A 26010-nucleotide genomic window follows, 5' to 3' on the forward strand; every position below is an offset into this window, starting at 1 on the left:
CGCTCCGAGCTGCTCAGATCTCAAACACGTGTGAAGACGATCGGCTTTCAGAGCCGGTTCACATTTTGTTGAATCGTAAACATCAATGACTTGTGTGGTCACGTGGTCTTTTTACTGCATTCTTAACACGTGAGGAGGCGCGTGCAAAAGGCTCCTCTGGGAATAAATTCACACTGTGAACCAAACTTCCCAACTTAATGTCTCTCAGCTTTTCGATTTGCCACCCGTACATCCGATTGTCTATGCCAGCTTCACGGTCCCAGGAGACGAAGCTGGAGTGATGGGATATGTAAGGACCCTAGGATGGGTTGCCAATCAATTCTGAGACATCAATGCACCTTCACCCTCTAGGACAAGGTGAAACATATCACCTGTTCAACGGAGGTGTCTCTGCATGTGATTGTGCATGTGAGGCCGAGCTCTCTGACTTCCACCTTTCTCTCTTCCTCATCCCCTTCCAGCGTTGACCTAACGAGTCTCTAGGAGTGTGAAAACTGTATCCGTTGAAGTGTGATGCTCTGCTGCTTTGTTCCAAGTCATTCATGAGTTGTTGCACACAATTTTTATCACACTGGCACAGGTCTGTCATCAGTTTGTTCAAGTACAACACCTTTGTGCCACCTTAAATTAATTTGCCTGTTCTCAGAATATAGAAAAGCAGGTTGTGTTGCCTGGTTTCAGGTGGATGTGGTAAGAGGCCGTGCACTTGAACTTCTCCCTGTTTCGATTTGGTTTTAATAACGTTTACTCGGCAGATAACGGCACAGACATGTTCAACATGCTGTGTAAACTCCTTTCTCATTCAGCTGAAAGGCAGGTGATAATATTTTAGCTTTTGTCATTGCAAAAAACACAAAAATTACTTTATTAGCTCTGGCAAACTGCTTTTGAGAATAAAAAAATATTACTTCTCAAAATATTTGCCTCTTCTGTTTTTTATAACCTTTAAGGACCCATGGTGACACTGGTGTCACAACCCATTTCAGACACCTGCAAAACTGCTTCTTGAGTCAAATATTCAAGTTTGAAAACCCCAAGTGACGTTCTACATATATTGAAAATGATTCTACTTCTTTGCCTCATGATCGGAGGGTCATGGGTTCGATTCCTCCCGCCAGGGGTATCCTGCTGTTGTGTCCTTGGGCAAGACACTTCACCCAACTTGCCTGTGTTAGTGGTGGTCAGAGGGGCCGACGGCGCCAAATGGCAGCCTCGCCTCTGTCAGACCTCCCCAGGGCGGCTGTGGCTACAAGTAGCTTACCATCACTAGCAGTGTGTGAATGTGAGAGTGTGTGAAAGCGTCTTTGGGTGTCTAGAAAAGCGCTATACAAGTTCAGTGTGTGTGTGTGTGTGTGTGTGTGTGTGTGTGTGTGTGTGTGTGCGTGCGTGCGTGCGTGTGTGTGTGTGTGTGTGTGTAAAGCACTTTGGGGGTTCCAGGACTCTAGAAGACACTACATCAAATACAAGCCCTTTATTTTATTTTAATATTTCCTACATGTTGGATGTATTTATTCTAACCTGTTTTCTAGTTCAAAAGGGTTTGGGTTCTAAGGGGATAATGGTGGTTTGGATGAATTCCTGAATGTTAGGAAAAGTTAGGATTGCAAAAGTTCTTTATTGAAATGGAAATTAATTTACACCTGCCCCATTTTTACTGTTTGTGACGGCACCCAAGAAAGTCCAGCAGCAGTGTCTCCTTAAGTGGACCTGTGAGATCAGGGCTCCACCACTGCAGAACTTGCTAAGGATTGCCAGCAGGCCTGTGTGTGGATGCATTGGCACATACAGGAGATGGCTTTTGGAGGATGGCCTGTTGTCAGGGGCAGCAAAGTAGCGACTGATCTCCAAGAAAAAACATAAAAATCCAGCAGGTATTCTGCAAAAGGTCGGGATAGGACTGACAACTGGGTAAAACTTTAGAGGGAGATATTAAATCTTGTCACTTTAATTCTAATTAAAGCCGACCCCCATTAGAACGCATTTATGAGATTATGTGTACCAGAGCATTTAGAGATTTCAAACTACACATGCTGAAATTGACTCTTTAATTTGTTTTTGGTGATCTACTGACTCAAACCCAAGCAAGTGGGGCTCTTATCCATAAGTAATGTAAAGATACCAGTTCAAAACTGAAAACTGCAAGAGTAATACTTTTTTTTTTGTTAAACATGCATAAAACGAAAAAATTTATTTCCCCCTAAGGCTTTACATTTATTTGACCTAAGTTTTTCATTTGACTTGCAGACATGCATTTGCATATTTATGAATTTGTGCTTCAGGAGAGGCACATACATAAACATGGCAGTGAGTTCACTATTCAGTTAGCGTATATATGAGAATAACTAGCAAGCTTTAAAAACTCCTGAATGAAAAAGACTGGGATAGTTGGAAAACTAGATATTTACTTTTTCTTCTTCATTTATCTTATTCTGCTGTCCACCTGGTCAGACATTGAATAAAGTCCTTATTCTAGATGCTGACACGTCTGAGGAGCTTCGGACCAGAAAATTCCAGGATGCTAACCCAACAAAACTGAGGTCAGAGAGCTGTGCATGACTTACAGAAGAAGAAGAAAATATCATTTCTATAGCGCCTCTCAAGATAAAAATCGTGAAACCTGGAGACCTTTGCTGCTCAAAGCTCAGTGTAGCTGCCAGCTGAGCAGCTGATGGCAATGACCCTTGATTGGCTCACAGAATTTATATAAGCCACACCCTTCCAGAGGAAACTGTTTGGGTTAATCTGTTTGTGGAGAAGTATTGAATTAGGTCTTAAGCCTAAAGTCACCTCAGCTGCACATTGCCGACTGCATCCCCACTCAAATCTACAGATAAAGCAGCTTTGAGGAATTATTGTTTTGTTTAGCACCCTTGGCCAGCGGAGCAATGTAAATGTGAGAATGTAACCTATTTCTGTTATGACATCTAAGTTGTTGTTCACCTTTTATTTATGCTTTTGTATATCTCTAAACAGTTTTCACGGTGCAACTCGGAGTGAAGTCCAAGGCATTTGGACCAGAGAATCAAATAAAAGTTTATGCACCAGTCGAGGCTCTCCGTTCATTTTCTTCATGGTGCAGCTACACTCAGAATGCTCTGTGCAAAGTAACGGTGACTAAATAAATCTGGCAAATACAAGTGAAGAAAATACTTGTATTTATGCTGTTTTTGTTGTTTTTATGTATTCTTCCAGGTGGTTGACATTGGCTGTTAGGATGTTATCGGTTTTGCCAGTGAATCCTCTCAGCTTTCAGAAGAGTTGTGCAGAGTCAAAGAAAAAGTGGTGAAGGTGGTTAAAGGGCAGATCCCCCCCCCCCATTCTGTCAACCTCTTGTTTATCTAACTGGATATATGTGCATGCATGCATGCATATACACCTACATACATACATGCATACAAGAATAAATCAACAAATAAACAATCTTACCAATTAGAAGGCTCTGAGATATTAGACAGGAATCTATTCAGACAGCTCTTTCAGAGGCAGACTGAGACAGATGCAAAACAGAAAAACAGAACACTACCATACATAGATGTCATTTTGGGGGTGGGGGTGGGGGGGTGGGGGGGTGGGGGGACACATGTCCAACTTTTTTCCAAAGTCAAGTTTTGACCCCCCCCCCCCCACCACCACCACCACCACCACCAAGAGGGGTAGAGTTTTGCCATTTTACAGCAATTTAACTTTTCATGTTAGCCCACATATATTATCTGAAACAGGCATATTTAGATTTTAACTATTAGATGTAACTCTTATGTATAGATTTGAATCAAAACAATTTATGGATTTGGATATTTATGTTTTATTCAGAATATTTGGATTAGAATCTAAGATGTTGTAGCTTCATATATTTGAATTTGGTTTCAGTATACATTTAGAAATAATTGCTTGTTAAATTGTAGCTTTATTTATTTATTTATTTATTCGATGTGCGCCAGATGTGCATAAAGTGGAGCGTCACTGCGAGGCCACGCAGTCCTCTTCTTAAAGGGGAGGACAAAATGGCACATTTTCGAAACACGGTTCGTTTGTTTTTGCCGCCTGATTTTTAGGCGGAGGGCAGTCCTGTTTAGAGCTAGCTGATTTTCACTGCATGACTCTTTTTCACCCTGTAACCGTAAAACACAGAGGTTTACATCTGAGGGTTTTCTAGAACACCGAGTTCTTCTGGAAGCTCGTGGTCCCGCCCTTTAACTCAGACACCTACCCCCGCCATGTCTACAATGTCGGCATAAAATAACAGATTGGACCCATCTCCCGTTGCCTCTTCTGTCCGCCGCGTCACTTGCGAGCTTCTCTCTCTCCCTCCCTGCCATGCTCCGTGTTACCTTGCTGCTGTCTGCCCTGCTCTTCGTTCTGCTGCCGGGTCCCAACTGGGGGTATTTCCCCGAGGAGCGCTGGAGCCCCGAGTCCCCGCTGCTCGCTCCCCGGGTTGTCATCACGCTCATCTGCCGCAACTCGGCCCACTCTCTGCCGCTGTTTCTAGGAGCTATCGAGCGCCTCAACTACCCGAAGGACCGCATTGCGCTGTGGTGAGTGTTGCGGTTATGTCAGCTTCAACATTCAACACAAACTGTTTTACAGTATCAAAACTTTTCTCCATTGAGTGTTCCAGACTTCAGTCCCTGTCGACAGAGCCGCACGACACGTCAGGAGAAAGTTGGGGGGGCGGGGGGGGGGGGGGGCTTGCACGCGCCTCCACCTTTATGTTTGTTTCAAAGAATCTGATTTAAAGGAAAATAACCGGAAGTTAAACGGCCTCACACTGCTAAGGAGGATCTGTGTGAAGCCGTTAGGGCGGACTCCTGCAGACACGAGCATCCATGAAAAGTTCCATTCAGTCCCCCTTCTCTTCGTCTTCTGTCCCCTCCCACATGTTCCACATCCTCGTGGCTCGACGGGGGAAAAACAGATTCAGCATTTAAAAAAGTTTGAAAAATTGGCACTTTGTCAAGCCCTCAAGTATTTATTTAATTCACAGTTCTTAAAGAAAACTACTAAGAAAATCATCACTTCCTTCTGTTTTTGTTTTGTCACAAAGCCCACAGATTTCCAGACTTCTTATCTCGGCTTCCTCTTTCTTTGCCGCATTCCACTCTTCTGCCAGCAGATGTATTTTTCTTCAATGCTTAGTTAATCTTTTTTTTACACCTGACAAGTTAGTTGTCTCAACATTTAATGGCACTGTTGGCTGAGACTAAAGCCTGAGGGACGGTTGTGTTTAATTTGACAGTGATAAAAGAAGACATTGTTCATTTTCGAGGATCAAACACATAGCTCTCTCTTTTGTGAAAGCTGATTAAAGTAGCTTGAATATGGGAATTACAGAAACTTATTAGTGTTTTTACCAAAGGCGAGTAACAATCCAGGCCCCTATGTGGAAAAGTGATTGCTCCTCTTTTTGAGTCATAAATAACCTTTTTGTAAACTGAGTTTAGTTTAACTAGCCAACCTCATACCTGATATCTGCCAGAATTGTATAGATAAGAAATCACATTAATAAATCCTGACTGACAACATCTAGTAGGCTAAACAATCTCAAAAATCAACACAGCATACCTTGTTCTAAAGAAATGCAAAAGCAAAAGAACACAGAACAACATCTAAAGAACTGCAACCTCCATTCTGTTTACGTTGGAGCCACAGTGTGTTAGCGTAGAATGTAGAATTTTGCAGGGTTGTTGCCAACCAATCGCAGCACGCTTATTTAGAAAAACGATGTATTGTTTTACGTTTGTATTATATTTTATGTAGTTCTTCTGCGATGTAATGGCAGACAGGGTAACGGTGGCACAGGAGCTAAGTGCTTGCCCCGTGATCGGAAGTTTGCAGGTTTGAGCCCCTTTCAATTTGTTACCGTCATTGTGTCCTTGGGCTAGACACTTAACCCCCCTTGCCTGCTGGTGGTGGTCGGAGGGACCGGTGGCGCCAGTGCTCGGCAGCCCTGCCTCTGTCAGTGCGCCCCAGGGCAGCTGTGGCTACATCGTAGCTCATTCCCACCAGCGTGTGAATGTGTGTGTGAACAGGTGGATGACTGATTGTGTTATAAAGCTCCTTATAGCTTCAGGTTAGCTTGTCGCTAGTTCCACCGGGTGTGTCAGTTAGAGGTGTGAATCTTCACTTGTCTCCCAATTCGATTACGATTATTGGGTCAACGATTCAATTCGATTCGATATCCCGATGCATCACGATTATTTCATATTGATTTGTTTTCATCGATAAATAGAAGATGTCAGATAATTGCTTTTTATTTTTTTTATCTAAAACGTAATTGACACAACCTGCCATCCCTCAAAAGCTCTCCATTCACAACAGGTTAGGACAAAACATTTAAAACATTTAAGAAGATTTAACAAAGTAAAACATCTGTTTCCTCGTTCAGCAAAACGCCTCAGGCTGAGAAAAACACGCTTTGCAAAAACTCACAAAATCTAAAAAAGTACTGAAAACCTACAGGACACATAATGTAATAATAAAATCCATAATGGGTTCATATATGAGTGTTTAATGTCTCTGAGCAGCTCTATAGTCAAATATTTATGCTGCAGTTGAAGGGTGTCAGAAATAACACCAAATGAAATGTTTGACTTAATTTCATTTGAACCCAGTGGTTCATTTCTGAAATGTTGGAGAATGAATCAAGTTCTGTTTGATGCAGAAAATAATAAAACATAAAACAATTTCTACACTTCCACTAATATTTAAGATGTGTGTTTTATTCTTCCTGATAATAACACCATCAGAAGGCTGTGGGCTGGATTAGGATTAAATTACCCAGCTGATGGATCTCTTTCACTAACCAGCTAACCACTAACCTGTCCTGTGGGACCCCCATGTCCATGCTGTCTCTGGAGGAGCAGATAGGAGACAAGATCTCCTGTAACTTAAAATGAACCAAAGCTTCCTCCCAGCTTCTCTTTAAGCTGAATTTAACATCAGTTTATCATCATGAAACAAAAGAATAAAGTGGAACAAGAACTTCTATCTTCTATTTCTCTCGCCTTTTAACTTCTCCGTGTCACTAAATAAAAGAGACAGACGATCACGCTGCAGCCGCCGTCATCGACCCCGCCCCCTCCCCAAGACCGGATCTCCCTACATTACAACAAGCAGTCTGACTGAGCGCTTCCAGGAGAAATAATAATTAAATTATGAAAATAATAACGCTTGTTTGGAGCATCGGTTTGGAGGACCGTCCTCCGATCCTCTCTCTTGTGTGAGCAGACTGTGTCTCTCTCTCTCTCTGTCGCTGATCGAGCGAGCGGAGCGCGCAGCACGACAACCCGCTCAATTAACTTAATTCACGGCCCAAATCCAACAGAACCGGTCGGGCTGATTCGGTTCCGGTTTGGTCTCGGGTGACAACTCTAGCGCTCAGCCCTGCAGTACCACATTAAGGCGGAGGTAAATGTGGAGGACGCTCACTCTGACAGATTTGGATGCGGTGCTGGTGCCGCCGTTAAAAAAACAAAACTACATTCCACTATAATCGATTATGGCGTACTTTTCTACGATGCAGAATCGTTTATGTCCGCATCCCGATGCATCGATTATTTGATTATTTTCCTCAGCTCTAGTGTCAGTTGATCCCAGCCTTACAGCTCCTCCTCTCTTCCCTTTTTTGGAATTGTCTGGGCTTGATGGAACCTGTGACACGGCCAAAATGGCGGTGGTGGCCACCTCCCATTTTAGCACAAAAACGTGATATTGGAGCCTATGGAAAGGAGATGTCCAGTATATTTATGTCAATGGTCCTCACAACAGACGGCAGGGTGTCCCCCAGCGCTTTATAAGCCTGGCGGACCACCAGGCTTTGCTTGGCCACCCGCCAGGCTAAGCATCATGCCCCGCCCCCCTCCCCGCCCCCACCGTGTCCACTGACACGAACGGTGCAATGAAACTAGAGCCCTCCTCCTGTTGAGAAACAGCAGTGGAACTTGTGCCCCCCCCCCCCCCGCTCTCACGGAGGAGCGCTGCGGGACTCATTCTCCACCTCTTCATGCGCTTGCCACCTTTAAACCCACGTTTCCCGTCATTTCCATCCACGAGTAAAACACTTGCTACTCATCTTTTTACTCAATCAATCAATCAAATTTTATTTCTAAAGCGCTTTTCAAACAAAGTGTGATTCAAAGTGCTTTACAAAATGACCCCAGATTCCCATAACAGGTTAAAAACATTTACAAACATATGCAAGCACACGCACACACAGACTCACACACACATACAAGTGAAAATTATATTAGGCTGAGTCCAGATGTGCCAAGTATGGTAACGCAAGGAAACGCCATCAGAGGAGCCGTCTGCCCCGGCATAGGGCTGGGGGTAAACGATTATTTTTAAAACGATTATTCTGACGATTATTTTATCGAATAGTCGACTATTCTAATGACTATTTAGAAAATTAATCTAATGATTATTTTTCTATTGCACAATTAACAAAAACCAGAAAATCTCAAATAAATTCCTCAAAAAAATTGATAAATTGTTACTGTAAGAGAATAAACACTACAGGCCTTCCATTTTGTATAACACTGCGTTTATTGTGTTGGTTGGTTATGTTCTGGTGACGTGTAGAACTTGGGAGTGCAGGCTGCTGCCTGAGAGGTGGTAGAAGATGGAGTGTCTCCATGCTGCTTTGTTTTGGTCACTTATGTGCGTGAGGCGAGTGGTCTTACGGGTTAAACCAAACTCAGGTGATATTTTACACTAAACCGAAAACCCACAACACTCTAAATGTAATAAAAGGGAGATCTACACCACAAAAAAGATGAACTCTAAACCAAAACGTAACAGCTTATCCCAACGCAAGAAGCTGTTAGCGAAGATGCTAACTGTAGCTTTACCAACGTTAAGTTCAAGTTACCAAGTTTAAATAAACCAAAAACACCCAGCAGCAAACAGACCAGCACGGAGGAGAGACTGCTACCACCAAAACAGCTCTCCTCATGTCTGAAAGAAGCTCCTTAATGAAGGGAGAAACGCTCCCGGTGATGTTCTACATCTGCGGTAGAGACGAAGCAGCGCATCTGACCCCGGAAGTTGTTGTCCGTTGCTGGGAGACGAAGGCGGGCAAAACAGGAAAGAAATCTAGTAGAGGACAGACGTTGTTCCGGGTCTTCGGTATTTGGCGGAGATGTTAGTGAAGGCGGAGAAGAGGGCGAACTAGAGGAAAAACAGGCAGATTCCTCCTCGATTTACAAACTCCTGGGGATGCAACAAGTGGGCGCGGTGCGTCGACTTCCGGATCTGACGTCGACAAATTTTTAGAATCGAGCCGTCGACTTCGTCGAGGCTTCGCTACAGCCCTACCCCGGCAGCATCAGGTCTTCCACACTAAGTCAGGGCGCTCAGTGGAGGGGGAGCATAGACCCCCACCTATAGAGCGCCCAGGAAGCTACAGTCGACCACCGCTCCCGGGGCAGAGGGCCCCCACAGAGGAAACACTGGATTAAAATGAGTAAAAATATAATAAAAGAGCTAATATAAATGACAAAAATTAGAAAATAAGTAATAAATAAAATGATATAGACAGTAAAATAATAATTTAATAATAAAACTGTGCTAGTCACGGGTGAATAAAACATTCATACTAGCTTTTCTGCAAGGCATTTTTCAAGCTGATCCGTGTCTGGTGCTGGCTCTCTTTACTTTTATGGAAGCGCGATGGCGGCGCTGTTGACGACAGTGGTGTCCTGACCAATCACAAGCTTGCATACTCCATCTCTTTGGACGAATGTTTTGAAAAGTGGGCTCAACTCCGTCCGTCCTTGCAAGCCTGCTAGAGAGCCCTCGCAAGGACGGATAATGGCGTTGCCTATCACCGTTCCGACGCAGAAGCATAAACTAGGCTTTAGGCTACTGCCCTCGTGACCTGACCTCGGATAAGCAGATGAAAATGGATAAGACTGGATATCACTTTTACAGATTTCTACAAAATCCTACATAATTCCTGAAAGAGGGAAAACTCCAGATTGCTGCTTTAAGGTCAGAGGTCATCATTCAGCTGTAAAAACGGGCAAAAAATACATCCAAATCAGCCAAAAACCTTTTCAATACTTTGCAAAAGTCATGTCAAACCAGACTAGATGGTGAACTTTTTATCCACATGGGCTCATCTCTAATGATACGAATGTGGCGACCTGTTTCCTGCTGCTCTGACGTCTGTATCTGTCCTTATAGGAAGTATTGGTGTTAGAATGTTGCAATGCAATGTAAGCGAGTCACTGGCAGCCTGCAGGTACCTGCAGACATCAGTGTGACACGTTGAAATGAAATATTTGTTGAGCAGCAGCACACTGACACAAGCATGCCAGCTGCTTAATGATGTGCGAGTGTGTGTGATCTGCAGTGACATGCAGAGTAGATGTTACCAATACATAAATAATTTTTCACCCCCTGTGTTCTCCCTCTCGGCTCTCATTTACATTAGGCATACTTCTGCAATACCAAATATTAACTCACCATAAACACTTTAAATTCACTCCCTTTGGCCATGCAAAACTACTCAGTGGTTAGAAATGTCCACCAGTGCGATTTAAAAGGGAAGCAGCAACCGCGAGGGAGAAGATGGATGGGTGAGTTGGTTTCATCATGTAGGTGTTGAGATGGCACTGCTGTGTTAAATCTCTGCGGACGCATGGGAGACTAGCAGCAGCGGCACGCTGACTGTCACTCAACACGAAGGGGTTGGAAGTCAATCCGTTTCTGTCATATTCACACTTCGTTTCACTCGAGGCCCTTTTCCTGACACTCTGGCATTTGTTATGATAACACAGATATTAGATGACTGCTGCTCTGATTCTTTGCAGCTATTCTGTCTGTTTATGCTCGTTTCACGACGACATCTTGACCCTATAAAGAAGGGAAAGCACGGGAATATTAACGAGGGCTTCATTCCACTCAGTTCCCTTGTCACAAAATTTGAGGTTTTCAAATTCAATTCAATTCAAATAGGGCAGCACAATATATCGAAAAATTATCGTCATCGGGATAACAGGACGTGCAATAGGCCCGTCGCAAAGCACGTCAAAAATGGCGATAAATGTTTGGTTCAACATTTCCATCCCTGTCATACATCAACTTTTTGTAAACCAGCTCTGTTTTTTACGTGGAAGTATTATTGACCAAATGTAGCCCTTCTGATATGCGGCCAATCAGATGGGCCCGTTCACGTAATACGCCCGCGCCCTACGCAGACCCTTAGGATGGAAAGCAACACCCGAACAGAGTTAGCTGCACCGTTCCCATGTTCGTCTTCCTGGCTCAGAGCAACGAACGCACTTTGTGCTGAGGTTTCTGGAATCAGCGCTGCTTTCAAACGTGAACGTGAGTCCGCTCGGTGTCGTTGATCATTTTTACCGGGCTGACTCCGACACGTGCCGGTGAACCAACCCACCGTTAGCCCCAGGCTCCGGTTAGCTTCCAGCTAAAAGGCTACAGCACTCTCCTCCCAGTCCCACCCTGCTAAAGAGGGCCTGGAAAAGTTCCCCCACACATCAAAGTGATTTTTCATTTATGAGCTTTTATAACCTTGTTAATCAGGATAGTTGATTTGCTGCTGCACATAAACTGTCAGTCAGAAGCTCTGCTAGCTGGTTATCTTAGAGGAGCTAGTTTAATTTGTTAGCTTGTTATCAGAATCATAGTTGCAGTTTCATCATCTGAGCTGCTTGTTAAGATCTAGCTAAACTTGTTCAATTTGGGGTTAAAAACAAACGTTTTCACATATTTTCCATGTAGTTTTTTTTTTTTTTTTTTTGCCAGTTCCTCTTCTGAAAGATAGACAATTGTTTTTCTCTTTCCCTCAGAAAATCTTAATATTCTCCTAGTTTGGCCCAGCACAGTTCACTTCCCAATTACAGCAACAGCCTTATATCATAACCACATAAGTGGAGAAAATGTTCAGTAGCAATGAGAGAATTTGCTGTTGCATTTAAGTGATGTTAACTATTATTTAACATTTAAACTTATTTTCAGATTTTATTTATTTATTCAAAAAACCCTGGTAAGGGATGTTTTTCTGTATTTGGAGCATCAGAAAAAGTTTTATGGTGGAGGTGATGTTTTAAAGTCACTGAGAAACTGCATGCATGCAGTTTGTTTTGCTGCTAATACAGTAGCAGGTGCAGCTGCTAATGCAGTAGCAGGTGCAGCTGCTAATACAGTAGCAGGTGCAGCTGCTATTACAGTAGCAGGTGCACCTGCTAATGCAGTAGCAGGTGCAGCTGCTAATGCAGTAGCAGGTGCAGCTGCTAATACAGTAGCAGGTGCAGCTGCTAATGCAGTAGCAGGTGCAGCTGCTAATGCAGTAGCAGGTGCAGCTGCTAATACAGTAGCAGGTGCAGCTGCTAATACAGTAGCAGGTGCACCTGCTAATACAGTAGCAGGTGCAGCTGCTAATACAGTAGCAGGTGCAGCTGCATATTTTTGCAATAAAATGTTATGTTGTAATGAAATTCATGCATTAGTTTTTGTTTGCTTTGAACCCAGAGCAGCCATCACACGCCAGATGACATCAACTCTGCATACTTTAGTATTTGTTCATTTATCGCAAGTAGTATCGATATCGCAATATTAAGCACTGTTATCGAATATCGCAGGTTTTCCTAATTTCGTGCAGCCCTAAATTCAAAGATACTTTATTAATCCCAGAGGGAAATTTCAGCAGCAATTTATGTTGGATTGTTGACATCAGACTTGTGGATTAACTATTTTATTGAAGGACATTAATTGGATGTTTATCAATGTAAAAAGAGTGTTTTTGTAAACTGTAAACACTTGGATCTTTAACAGAGTGTTGCATAAGATATTACACATTTCACGCCTTTTAATACAAGGGTATAATGTGCTCTGCTAAACAAGATATAATAACGAAGCTAAAATGAATCATACTTTTATTGCTAAACAGGGCTTTAAACAAGATCTTGAAATAATTGAATGTTTAAAGCTTTAGAAAGGTTTTAAGCCTAATGTGTGCTTGCAATTAATTGTTATTTTTGGTTTCCGTAGATGTGACTGAAACTTATTCTTAAAGGATTATTATGCGTATGAACTTTTAACAGCTCTGACACTCTCATAGTGGTTTTGTGTGTGGGATTGTGTGCTTCAGGAGGGGTGGGAACAATTTTGGGGAATCTCATCTCCTCTGGGAAAACCGTGACTCACCAGTTGTTTCCGCTCACCACAGTAAAACCCCGCGTTATTGTCCCAGATACGATGCAGATTCCCCAAGGATGAGAATAATTCCTGAAATAACATGACTCGGTTTCTGTTTTGTGGATCTCCTCTGCAGCCCTTCCTGCTGAAAGATTTTTCACAAGATCAGCTTCTTTTAAATTTAGTTCATTTGTTGTCTCGTCTTTTACCCTCCATCAGGGTGGCGACGGATCACAACACCGATAACACCACATCCATCCTTAGAGACTGGCTCATCCAGGTGCAGAATTACTATCACTATGTGGAGTGGCGACCTGATGAAGAATCCAGGTGTGTAGCTGTGTGTGTGTTTGACTTTGAAGATGTGGAATGAGCCTTAATGTGCGTCTTTCCCTGCATGCAGAGCTTTTGTGGAGGAGGCGGGGCCAAAGCACTGGAACAACCTCCGATACGAATATGTAATGAAGCTCCGTCAGGCAGCGCTGGACACTGCCCGTGAGATCTGGGCTGACTACCTCCTGGTGTGTTAAAAATGGCTCCTGTGGTGTTGGTGTTGTGATGTCCAAACAACAAAACGAGTGCTGGATGAAAGAACTGCCATTAGGTGTCAGTAAACAGCAGAGATGGAGGCAGAAGAAGAGTTTCACACCGAAATAACAGATACGACCTTCTGAACCACTTTTGTAGAGTTGGTTTTCTGGTGCTTTCTAGGGTTTTACAGCCCCCCAAGGCGCTTCACAATACAATCAGTCATCCACCCATTCACACACACATTCACATGCTAAAGAAAATGTTATAAGCTAATTTGTTTAAGCTGTATCCTAAAGTGTGTGACTTTAAAACTGGTCTTAGTGATTTATTGCTGATTTCGACTACCGACTGATTCTTTTAGCTTTTTCTGCAGTTTTTTCATGAGTGAATTTTCTAAAAACATCTAATAGGTCAATGGATCAAATGTAATTGGTTTTAGGATACAATAAAACATTGAAACTAGACTTGATCCCTAAACTGCATCGATACATGGCTGCTCTACTAATACAATCGCTTGTGCATGTGTGTACGTCCACGTAGTTATGGCAAGAAAATACTTGCTGTTTAGCAATACGTACACGTTTAAAATGGCTGCCATGCGTGAATTGCTTAGATTTGTAGCGTGGTTTGTTAGTGTCCCACGAAAGTAACACAACGCATCTGAACGCTGCAATATACAAATAACCAGAAGGTGGAGTTGACAAAATGAGTAACCCCCAAATTCCACTACCTCCGCTCCGACACGAACGCCAGAGCAAAATCGGTCCCGTTGTAGTCAATCAGAGCAATTCCACTACTGCGGCCGTGCTCCGGCAGTGCGGCGCCGTGCGCCGCCCTCTGTTCCGGCGTCCGGCAAAAATAGAATCGATCCTATTTTCGCCGGACGCCGGAGCACCTCCGCAGTAAATGGACAGAAATCACAACCGTCCAACAGGAAAAGGAGCAAGCACAACTTCCGTTTTTCACAATAAATCGATAAACAAAAGGCGTTTTTTGTTTCATATGCACAGGTTTAACAACTTTTAACAACTATCAATGGCGGCTGAAGTTTAAATGCACAAAAATAAGCCATAAATACAGTTTCTACTATCAAAGCAGTCACACTTTGTTGATCCAAACACTGCTGATCTCTCAACACACATGATGGGCAGATTAAACAGCTCATGCCGATGCTTCTCCCACACAACGGGTGTTTGGATCTAACGTCCGCGTTTATTGCTCTGACTGTATCGCAAGATCTTGAAAATCCCGCGCATGCCTGTTTGCCCACCTCAGGTCTCCGCACCGGAGCGGAGCCGTTGTAGAGCGCGTACCAGTAAAAATTGAGTTCGGAAGCGAGCGGCTGCGGAAGGCAGGGGCGGACCGCAGCGGAGCGGAGCGGAGGTAGTGGAATTTGGGGGCAAGACACACTTACCCACTCCGTCTCTTGTTTAGAGGTTTTTCACACTATTTATGATACAGATGCTGTTTTTTTTTTCTGTCAATGTTAACTAGTTACTGATCTCTACTGACATTTGCTTTGGTTGTACCCCACAAACCTAGCTCTTTTTCTGGTCTGAGTTCTCTTCTGTGCCCCCGAGCTCAATCCTCCAGTACTACATGCAGTGCAGCAGCAAGTATTTGAACAAATACACAGCCTGCTGCCAGCGCCAGGTTAAAAAGCAACTATGTTCCCGCCCTTATTCTTCCAACACATTCTCACACCCAAGGCGTCAAAATATGGCGCGTGTGACCAAGCGTCAATCTTTGACGATTCGGGACGTCCCAGCGCGTCAGGAGACGACGATCAGGGACAAACAGCTGACGCAGCGTCTCAGAGCGTCGGTATCTGACGCCGGTGGTGAGACGGACATTAGAACTACTTGTGAACTACTTAACCTTCCCCTCACCCCAATCCTAACCTTAAGGTCACAGTTTATGGACCTTAAGGTTAGGATTGGGGTTAAATAGTCGAATAATGTCCACGTGACCGCGCGCGTCAAACAGTGACGCCAGTGGTGCCACGTGACCCAGCGTGTCCCTGATTGTCGTCTCCTGACACGCTGGGGCGTCCCGAATCGTCAAATATTGACGCTTCGTCACGCGTCATATTTTGACGGCTTGGGTGTGAGAATGTGTTGATTCTTCACGACCCAACAGCCCTAGTGATGAACTCTCGGCTCTAAATGGAGACAGAAAAAAACTTTCTAAAAAACATTTACTGCTGAAAACCCTGTTAACATGGGTGTTTTACCTGACCACCAGATGGTTGGGATGTAATTTAGCTCATAAACTAAAATGCCTTTAGCAGCTGTTTGATTCCCAGCTGACTCTTTCTACTTTACTTTTATGTTTGCTATACAATTAAAAGGAAACCCCGTTTCAATGTAAATTGTTTCTACAAAGAAGAGCATCCTGTATGGCTTGTTTATGAGAACTAAAGGATGAGAAGGTCCAGGATGCATCTGTGTGCAGCACATGTTGCTGTGAGCTGATCCAGGCATCTAAAAGCCCTGGGTGACACTGTGCGTGTGTGTGTTCTGGTGTGTGTATGCTCATGCAGGATTGTAAATATTTAGCTCTGCTCTCCCATCTCCAGATGGTGGACTGTGACAACCTGCTCACCAGTCGGGATGTGCTGTGGAAGCTGATGAAGGAGAACAAGACCATCGTTGCTCCCATGATGGAGTCCAGAGCTGCGTACTCCAACTTCTGGTGTGGGATGACCTCACAGGTACTTGAGGTTTCCTTTATGCTGCTGATGGTTCTCCTCTCTTCGGCTGCAGATCCTTCACATCTCCTTCAGAAAATCTCATTAGATGTGAAGTAGCACGAACACTGGCTTCACTCATAATGCTCAGACACCATATTGGTTGTTTGATAGCTACCAGATGTAACACAGAACAGATATTTTAACGAATCAATATTTAAGTAAAACATTTTAAACCATTTTTTGTGTTTAAAGTGACTTATTGAAGCCGTACAGAACCTATCATCCACAATAATATTGATATAAATGGATAAATTGTGTGTAAATAGTGAAAAATCAGCATTTTCTCTTATTTCTAAAGTTGCCCTGGAGTCAGAATCCCTTCCCACGTGTGTCACCAGCAGGTTTGGAAAAAAGACATCTGGACTTCTTCACTTGTTTTTGCCTCTCATTTGGATCAGGGTGGTGATTTGTAAGCTAGCTCACATTAAAGATGCAATAAGTAGGATTTTTACAGTGAATTCATCACTAAACAGTCTAATGCCTCAGTCATGTTGCAGTCTTGCCTTTTGTCAGTGCACCCCAGGGCAGCTGTGGCTACATTGTAGCTCATCATCATCAATGTGTGAATGTGTGTGTGAATGGATGAATGATACACTGTAGTGTAAAGCGCTTTGGAGTCCTCTGAATCTGAAAGCGCTATACAAGTGTCGGTCATTTATCATTTGCATTGAAACAGATTGCCTTCTCAGCCGGCTGGAGGGTTTTCAGTTTTTCTCTTTTCAAAAAAACTAAAGCGGGACATGATTATTTTTACAATATGTGCACCAGCTGCGTTGTTAGGTCTGTGCGTGCTAACTATCGACATATATCCTGGACAATTCGTGTCCATAGGCTCGAATTATAAGTTTCTGTGCCAAAATGGGAGGTTCCCACCACCGCCATTTTGACCGTGTCACAGGTCCCGTCACGCCCAGACAATCCAAAAATGGGAAAAGCGGTGGAGCTAAGGGTGGGGCTTGTTTGGAACAGGGTTGGAACAAATGAACCAGTGTAGCCACTAGCTAACTTGGCTAACCCAAAAAGCTAACAATGGCTCCTTAGACTGGGATATCCCACCCGCGCGGCGGACTGGCTCCCGTGGGAGGCTGTAGTCATGCTGATCGCCTGTGGAGATCTAATATGGACTGAGACTGTCGAATTACAAGCGGAGACTCAGACCGCTGCAATCGTAGCCGGGCGCCGTGGCCTTTTACATCAGCTTTTGCTCCACAGTTGGAGATGAGCAGGACACTAGCTACATGCTAACTCAAAGCTGATGGGAGTTTTTCTGGCTGTTTTCAGCAAGAAAAACACGCTAAAGCTACTCCAAAGTAAAGGCACCTCCTGCCTGCTTATTAACTAAATCCTAACTAGGGAAGCTGACCTTGGATATCGCTTCGTTGGTCCGCCACGGTGAAAGATCTGCATGTCCGCCGGTGTTGATGGTCCCTTATCCGGGAGCCAGAGAAAAAGTCTTCCTGGATACCCCACACACGCTTTGAAGTAGGGCTGGGCGATATGGCAAAAATAGAATATCACGATTTTTCCAATATTTTATCACGATTTCGATTTTATCACGATTTTTTATCCATGAATAGCATAACTTCTATTGCATATTAAAGAAGAGAAACATTGAATAAATAAACATTTATTCATATTAGGGATAATCAGCACAGAGCTAACACACTTATATTTTAAACTCACACCAGAGATGATAAAAGCCCTGAGAGAAACAATTACAAAAATCAGTTTTTCTCGTTTTTCTAGTAACTTAACATAAATTAAAATGGTAAACATATTTAAAGTGCAAACATGTCAAATGCAAACGTATTGTGCAAACATTAACTTGTTCAAAATACTATCTAGCTCCTAGTTGCTCATGTAGTGGATAGTTAAGCTCAAATACGGCTCTGATGTGCGGCTGGACCAGAGATCGCTTGTGGTAGCAAAAAACTGCGCATTCTGAATATTTTCTGCAACAAGTCTCTAAATAAAGCAAAATTTTCCAGTGCAGATTGGAGACAACCCATAGAAGCACTGATTTGATCTCATTTCAGAGAAAAATAGAACAGGTTAGATGCACCTAATAAATAAAATTACTAACAAACTCAGGAATCTTTCTTTGCTTCACTGTTCTGGTGCTGAGAATATCACTAATGCGGATCAAAGGAGATACACAGATGAATGCACCTCTTATTTATTATCTGCAAACTACATTTACTGCAGAGGCAGAGATTGTTTCTATTGATACACAGAGTTTACAGAATCATTTTAAATGTTAATAGGGGAAGACTGCAGGAGGGAGCGGTAAAATACAGGGGGTCCCCAACAAAAACAAGAAACTACGAGTCTGATGAAACCCGCTGGTTTTCCATCAGGCAGTCACGGCGCAGCTCCAGCGACCCAGTGACCGAGCTCAGTCCGGTACCGACACCGGCTCGGCAGAGGGTGAACGAGCCGAGGTGACGTCGTGCTCTGCTTAAGAAGCGGTGTTATTTTTCTGCTTCAGAAGAAGCGTCCAACGTGTTTTTAAGCTTTCTCCGAGACATGTCACGTCGGTTGTTAGCGCCGCGCGTTCCTCTTCGGAACGTGTCGCTCAGCCGCGGCGAAGCCATGTTTGTTCACACACAAATGAAAACAAGCGGGGCACTAATATATTACTCACTCTGATTGGTTAAGGGTCAAACAAAGGCGTGTCATTCGCCTGAGGTAAGTTCCCTTTTCATTCAGAGGCAGAAATTCAACAGCAGAGCTGTGAATCGTGATAAAACGGTCTCTCAAAAATGACAGACCGTCAGATGTGTAGATCGTAAAACGGTCTAAAATCGTCATATCGCCCAGCCCTACTTTGAAGCGTTGACACATCGGACGCATCAGCACAGCATTTCCCCCTATTCAACCAGCATAATAAAATACAGAAATATATATTTACTTACTGATAAAAAGAAGTAGAAACTACACTGTGTGTAGCCCCCCGAGATTCAGAGGGGGGCCCATTTAGCTCAAGTGCACTAATGGGCTCGACACACGGGAGGCGACAAACGACCGCGATCAGCGAAATTTGTCGCCGTCGCTTTTATTACCTGACACGTAGGAGGCGATCTGCGGCAGCGGCCTGCGGCAAAACCGTCTACGCGTTCTGTTCCGTGGCAAAATTGAAACTTTCGTTGTTTTGTTTGGCTGTATCAGGTTCAGAGTTAATAAAGTGGTACGTATGATGTTTCACAAGGTGCTGCTAGAGTTATGTGAAATCTTACTTCTGATTTTATTATATAAAACATAATAATAATCAACTTCTCCTCCATGTTTGCTCGGAGGTATACGGAGCATCCTGTCCGCTCATTGGTCAGTGAATGAAACCTCCGTTGATTGGTCCTCGTCCGAGCGACAGCGATGAAAAGTTGAAAATGTTTCAACTTTCTGGGATCGCGTCGCTGGGTCGCCTGTGCACGACACGTGCACGAGCGCAAAATTTGACACGCCCGTTTTTTGCGTTTCGCTTGGTAGGAGGGAGACCCGCGATTATCGCTTTGTCGCGCATGTCTCATTGAAAATGAATGGAGGAGAGGCGATGTCGCCTCCCGTGTGTCGAGCCCATTAGGCTGCGCATCGCTGCCATGAGGCGTGCTGCGCGTAGAGCATCTCCTGCCCGCAGGAGAAAACAAAAATGAGGCGAGGAATCTGATACCGAGAAAAAAGTATTCCTATCAGGGCCCGGATTGGGCCAGGGGTGACCGTGCTATCATCTAAACCAGGTTTGCAGTAAATAGCAGAGAGTCCATTTAATGCACCAGGTATGATGTTGGTGGTCAGACAGTGAACGTGCAGCATATGGAGCCTGAGCAGTCCTATTGCAATGTTCATAAAGTGCACATTGGTATTGACAAGCCAATGCATATTTGATATGTGAATGCACCACGTACAATATGCACCTTTTGGAGTGTGACACTATAAGTTTCCAGCCTTATCCAGTTTACTTTCCATTGTTTTTTCTGACAGTAACGCACCTAAAAAAAGCCAACAGACTGTACAAATTATGCACTGAGCGTTCCTCAGAGATACTCCAGATGGCAGATAAGATTTATGTCTCTTTTTTCATGAGCTTTAAGATCTTTAGAGGAGATGGGGAATGTGGTGGCAGATGAGACGGCAGAAAGAATTCAGTCCTGCAGATGTTCCTTTGAGTGGTGTTTGGGGGATTTTGTGTCTTTTGCAGACTGACAGCCCAGATCTTTGTTTCTGTTGGATCCACATTGTATGCAGATTCATCTCAAAGTCTGGATGACAAAAACAGTAAAATCACATTAGATTTGACATTTTGAGGTACTTTTAATGGCAATTTGAAGCACTTATGTAAATATTTGTATTTGCGGACTTATTTGAAGTGAAGTGCGGTATATAGGCATGTCATTTGTTTCATATATTCTTTGCTCTTGATTATATTCCTTTTTATTATTTTAAATGTTCCATATCATGCTATTTTAAACCGTAGAGAGCAAAGGTAGGCACAGTATATGATTAAATATTTTCATTGGCACTATTGAGATGTCATTCATCTTAAAGGTGCAATATGAAACATTTTTAATAAAAAGCTATATTTTTAAACATAATACCTCCCCGGGGCGTTTAGAGGTGTGCAGAATGAATGTACAGTTTCTCCAGTTAAAGCTATATTTCAAAGATAAATAATGACATTTTTATTTTCACGGGCACGACAGGGTTTATGTTTACATCTACTAGCCAATAGGGGGCACCGTTGCGGTAAAAAGTCTGCTTGGCAAGGCGAGGCTGGGACTGTGTAAAGTCAAGCAGCTGATTCTGAGCCCAGAAGAGGGTCTAACTGTAAATACTCGCCTCATCTTCTTTCGCCTATCCGGGTCTGGGTCGCAGGTGCAGCATCTCAACTAGGGAGTTCCAGACCGTCCTCTCCACGGCCACCTTCGCCAGCTCCTCCCGTAGGACCTCAAGGCGTTCCTTGGCCAGTTCACAGATATACTTTTTCCTACGTGTCCTGGGTGACCAGGGGGCCTCCTGCCAGCAGGACATGCCTAAAACACCTCCCTGGAGAGGCGTCCAGAAGACATCCTAACAAGATGCCCAAACCACCTCAACTGACTCCTCTCGATATGGAGGAGCACTGGCTCTACTCCGAGTCCCTCCCGAATGTCCGAGCTCAGCACCCTACCCCTGAAGCTGAGCCCAGCCACCCCGCGGAGGAAACTCATTTCGACCACTTGTATCCGCGATCTTGTTCTTTTGGTCATTACCCAAAGCTCATGACCACAGGTGAGGACTGGGCGGTAGATCGACTGGTAAATCGAGAACCTGGCTTTCTGGTTCAGCTCCTTCTTCACCACAACAGACCGGCTCAGCGTCCGCATCACTGCAGACGCTGCCCCAATCCGCCTGTTGATCTCCTGCTCCCTCTTTCCCTCACTTGGTAACTACTGTTGTAAAATAAACTTATTAGTAGAAATTAGTCCTTAACCTGTACGATTTGTCACGGGACACAGTGCTGCCTGGTCACTTCACGTGTCAGTAGTGAACCAACACCCTGACAGCTGGAAAATGTGTTCTGTTGTAGCACTACCACCTCAAAACACTAGATGTCGCTATATTGTGCGTGGTCCATATTTAACCTTTAAATGCAAGTTATTTTCATCAGCTTGAATTTATACCTAGAAATAAAATGTTTTGTTTCAGAGAAACTCTGCCCACTCTGACAAAACATGCCTTAGGTCAGTGGTACTCAACCTTTTTTCATCCTCTACCCCCTGTGAAATATTTATTTTCAGCTGAATACCCCCTAATCAGCGCAAAAGCATTTTGGTTGTAAAAAACAAAAGACCTTAAATAGAGCACTGTGCCTTCAGTGACTGATTTATTCAATTTTGGAACTGATAAACATGTACAAAATTCAACCAGTTGAAAAAAAAACTATTTCAAATATTTTAAATGTTAATAATTCATTACTAACTGTATTGGAAATATCATACAGGTTTAAAATGCTGGTGTTTTTGCCCAGCAGAGATGTATTCAGTTTGTTCAGTTTGCTGAATATATCTGCCAGATAACACAGCTTTGCAAGCCAATCTGTGTCCTGGAACAAGGTGGCATGGGGAGATCTGTGCTCAGTCAGAAAGGCATGTACTTGGGATCTTAATTCCAACAGCCGGTTGAGTATTTTCCCTCAAGAGAGCCAGCGCACTTCTGTGTGCTGCAGCGGTTGTGTGTTCAGCTACCATATTTTTGCAGAGGCGGCAAAACAGACGCACATTAAGTGGCCTGGACTGAAGTTGATCACTTTGAAGCTGCTGTTCAAAACGTCATGTAACACAGGGCTCATTTTCTTGGATGACAATGCGTCCCTGTGTATGACACAGTGAGTCCACATCACGTCGGGGTTTTCTTTTTTAATGCACGCTATCAGCCCTTTCGCACGGCCAGTCATTGATGCTGCCGCGTCCGTACAGCTGCTGCTGCATGACTTCCAGCTCAAACCATATTCCCAGAAAGCGACATTGACAACATTAAATATGTCCGCTCCTGTTGTTTTCCCTTCCAAGCTTTTGCAGAATAGTATGTGCTCATGAATGCCATCAGTATCAACATACCTCCTAAGAGGCCTCCAGGGCTTTGGCTGATGTTGTGGAGGCCTTCCGCATCGTGTCTTGAGATGATCTGAATTCAGACAGTTTCCTCTTTAAAAAATCTGCTTGCTTACCAACATGACATCCATGTTTTGTCTTAAGATGACACTGCAGTTGTGCTGGCTTCATGCTACTGTTAGCTAATTTCTCCCCACAGAAAAAACACAGTGCCTTGGGTGGGTTGCAAATTGTGGAAGTAAATCCAATTAAATACAGCTGGAATTTTGCCGGCTCTGGTTTAGCCTTCTTGGCCACTTGTCCCTCCGTGTTTTCCAAACAATTGCTGCTGTATTCAACCACGTGTTGAACGCTGATCCAAGTGACGGACTGGCGATGCCAGGCGTTATATGACAGGTTGGAGTTAACCATTCTGGTATGGGGGGAGACCCTGGGATTTTGGGATAATGAATTTAGCCTACTTCTACTGAATATAAAACACATTTTATGAACTTTTACTTATATTTTCCTAAAATATGTATTAAATAATCATTTTTAAAAGATTTTGCATGGATTCCATTTTATAAATGAATGTACATTTTCCCACGTACCCCCTGGAGTTTCTTTATGCACCCCCAGGGGTACGCGTACCCCCATTTTAGAAAGGCTGCCTTAGTGACTCATTGGCTGTATTGGCTATGGTAGTCCAGTGGCTAAGGTATCCAGCCCAGTACTTTAACCACTGGACTTCCAAGTCTGATACATGACAGTAGTCACCTAAGCCACTTATCCTGTGTTGGCCAGAGGAGACAGGGGGTGTTTCTCAATGTCAAGGCGCTTGGCCTCTTGGCCTTCTTACGAGGACACTGTCCGTCCTTGGTCAAAGAACGGTTAAATGGAACACACTTGCATCACGTGACCATGGCTTCCACAGCGGTCACGTAACATCACGTGACACGGGAGATAACGTTATATTTTATACGTATAAGTTTCAATATAAATATATAACGAGGCTTTTACTTTTTAAATTGTGAATATATTTGTTAAATTAAGTATGTAAGGGAGCTGCTACCCGCTAGCCACCAAAGCTGCAACTACTAAGCAACTAACCAACCATAGAAAACTGCGTTGGATCTAAAAATAGATTTTAAATTAGTTGACTTACTTTTAAACTTGAAATTTGCCCCCCGAAGTAGCTGCTAGCTTCTGATCCGCCATCCTTTTGAAAATACCGCGGTGTATTCTGGGAAATTTTTGACCAAGGCTAGGCTACAAGACACCTCCTGTGTATCCTTGCTCAGCTAGCTAAATGGCTAACAAACGGAGAACACATGCCTCGGTAGAACATGAACCTTGGAACACGCCTTGGTGGTTCCTGATGACATATCTCCTAGGCAACCGGGGCGGGGCCAAGACATCAAGACAAGGTTCCTTGGCATTGAGAAACAAACGAGGTTCAGACCAGAGACTAGCTTCCAGTAGAGGAACACAGCCTGATGATGAGATTAGTTTCCTTTGACACTTTACAATATTTTTAGAGTAAAAATTTGCAGCTGAAACAGGAAAATGCATGAATGCAGCCAAAAATGTTATTTTTCTACAAGAGCAAATAAAATCGTCACATGGTTAAAAGCTCCAAAAGTGACTTTTCCATGATATGGCCCCTTTAAGTGAGTATTCAATTGCAGATCAGCCTCTTGTAAATGTGCACCGTTGAAATGAATCAGTGTTTAAAATTCTTAAAGCTTCAGATACTTTCTTATCAATGATCAATGCTTTATTTTTTAAAATCCTTTTACAGCCTTGATGAATTATGAGACCCACTATTTAGTCTGTAGCTCACTGATGGAAAGTAAAATGTCAATTTTCATGCTGTTCGCTTGAATAAATTTCTCATCATTTTCACAACAAAGAAAAATATCCTGGAGGCAATTTTGCTTTGAGTAATATTTGTTGTTATTCATGAGGAAATGGTGTTTTTGGAATAGGTCACCTGAAAGAGTAACTGAATCCATTTGAAGGTGTGAGTGAGTGGCTTTGTTAATTTATTTATTTATTTGTACTCTGTATTCTGCAGGTGAACGCTGTGCTGCCAAATTAATTTGTAATTAAAGTAAATGTTTTGTTTCATCTGACAGGTGGACAGAGTGATTGTTGATTTGATGTGATGTTCAGGTCTGATGAAGTCTAATGACATCAGAACATTTGTTTGGCTGCTCTACAGCTCGCCCACACAGTCATTATGTTAAATTTGGCCCACTTTCTCTTCATTTGGCCTACCCTTTTCAGTCTTACTAAATAATATACCTGTTTGTGCTCACTAAAATGAGTCTTTTGAGAATCAGATCTCGGTGTGAAACATGTTTCTATTGAATATGCAGTTACTGTTGAATAAACGCAAGTGCTGAAACTTGCTGATCTGAGAAATCACTAAAAGTTTCTTTCAAGTTTTTCTTCTTTTCAGATTAAAATGAGGGTCATTTATGTGGTTGCACGCAAATATTCGAAATAAGGGTGCCAATGTATAAGCACTGTTATTTCTGGAGGTGTGTATTAGCAAGAATCCAGCGATATGATTTATATCACAATGCAGGTGAGACAATACAATATATTGCGATATTTAATGTCAGACAATATGTGCGATTTTTAAGATTTTATTTATTTGGAAAACGTAGACCAGACGCTTCCAAGACACGTCTGGTGTTATCACAAGATCTTGTTACATCAAGGCTAGTTTATACGTGTCCGTCAGTGTCGGTACATTCGCAAAATGCCATTTTCTGTCATTGCAAAGACTCCTAAATGGTAAATGGCCTGTATTTGATATAGCGCCTTCTAGAGTCCTGGAACCCCCCAAGGCGCTTTACAACACAATCAGTCATTCACCCATTCACACACACATTCACACACTGGTGGGGATGAGCTACGATGTAGCCACAGCTGCCCTGGGGTGCACTGACGGAGGCGAGGCTGCCGAGCACTGGCGCCACCGGTCCCTCCGAC

The 26010-nt window shown here is 43.3% G+C and overlaps 1 protein-coding gene across 1 annotated transcript in view; it reads left to right on the top strand.

Annotated features, from left to right (window-relative positions):
- Nucleotides 1-4147: 4147 nt before the first annotated feature.
- LOC107390497 (procollagen galactosyltransferase 1) overlaps nucleotides 4148-26010 on the top strand; it is a 32379-nt gene continuing 10516 nt past the window's right edge. The window contains exons 1-4 of the mRNA XM_015967247.3: nucleotides 4148-4532; nucleotides 13378-13488; nucleotides 13562-13679; nucleotides 16268-16402. Coding sequence (XP_015822733.1) covers nucleotides 4315-4532; nucleotides 13378-13488; nucleotides 13562-13679; nucleotides 16268-16402 — 582 coding nt within the window. The 5' untranslated portion in view covers nucleotides 4148-4314. The remainder of the gene's footprint in view (nucleotides 4533-13377; nucleotides 13489-13561; nucleotides 13680-16267; nucleotides 16403-26010) is intronic.

The sequence above is a fragment of the Nothobranchius furzeri genome, chromosome 4 (assembly GCF_043380555.1).
Source record: "Nothobranchius furzeri strain GRZ-AD chromosome 4, NfurGRZ-RIMD1, whole genome shotgun sequence".
NCBI lineage: Eukaryota > Metazoa > Chordata > Actinopteri > Cyprinodontiformes > Nothobranchiidae > Nothobranchius > Nothobranchius furzeri.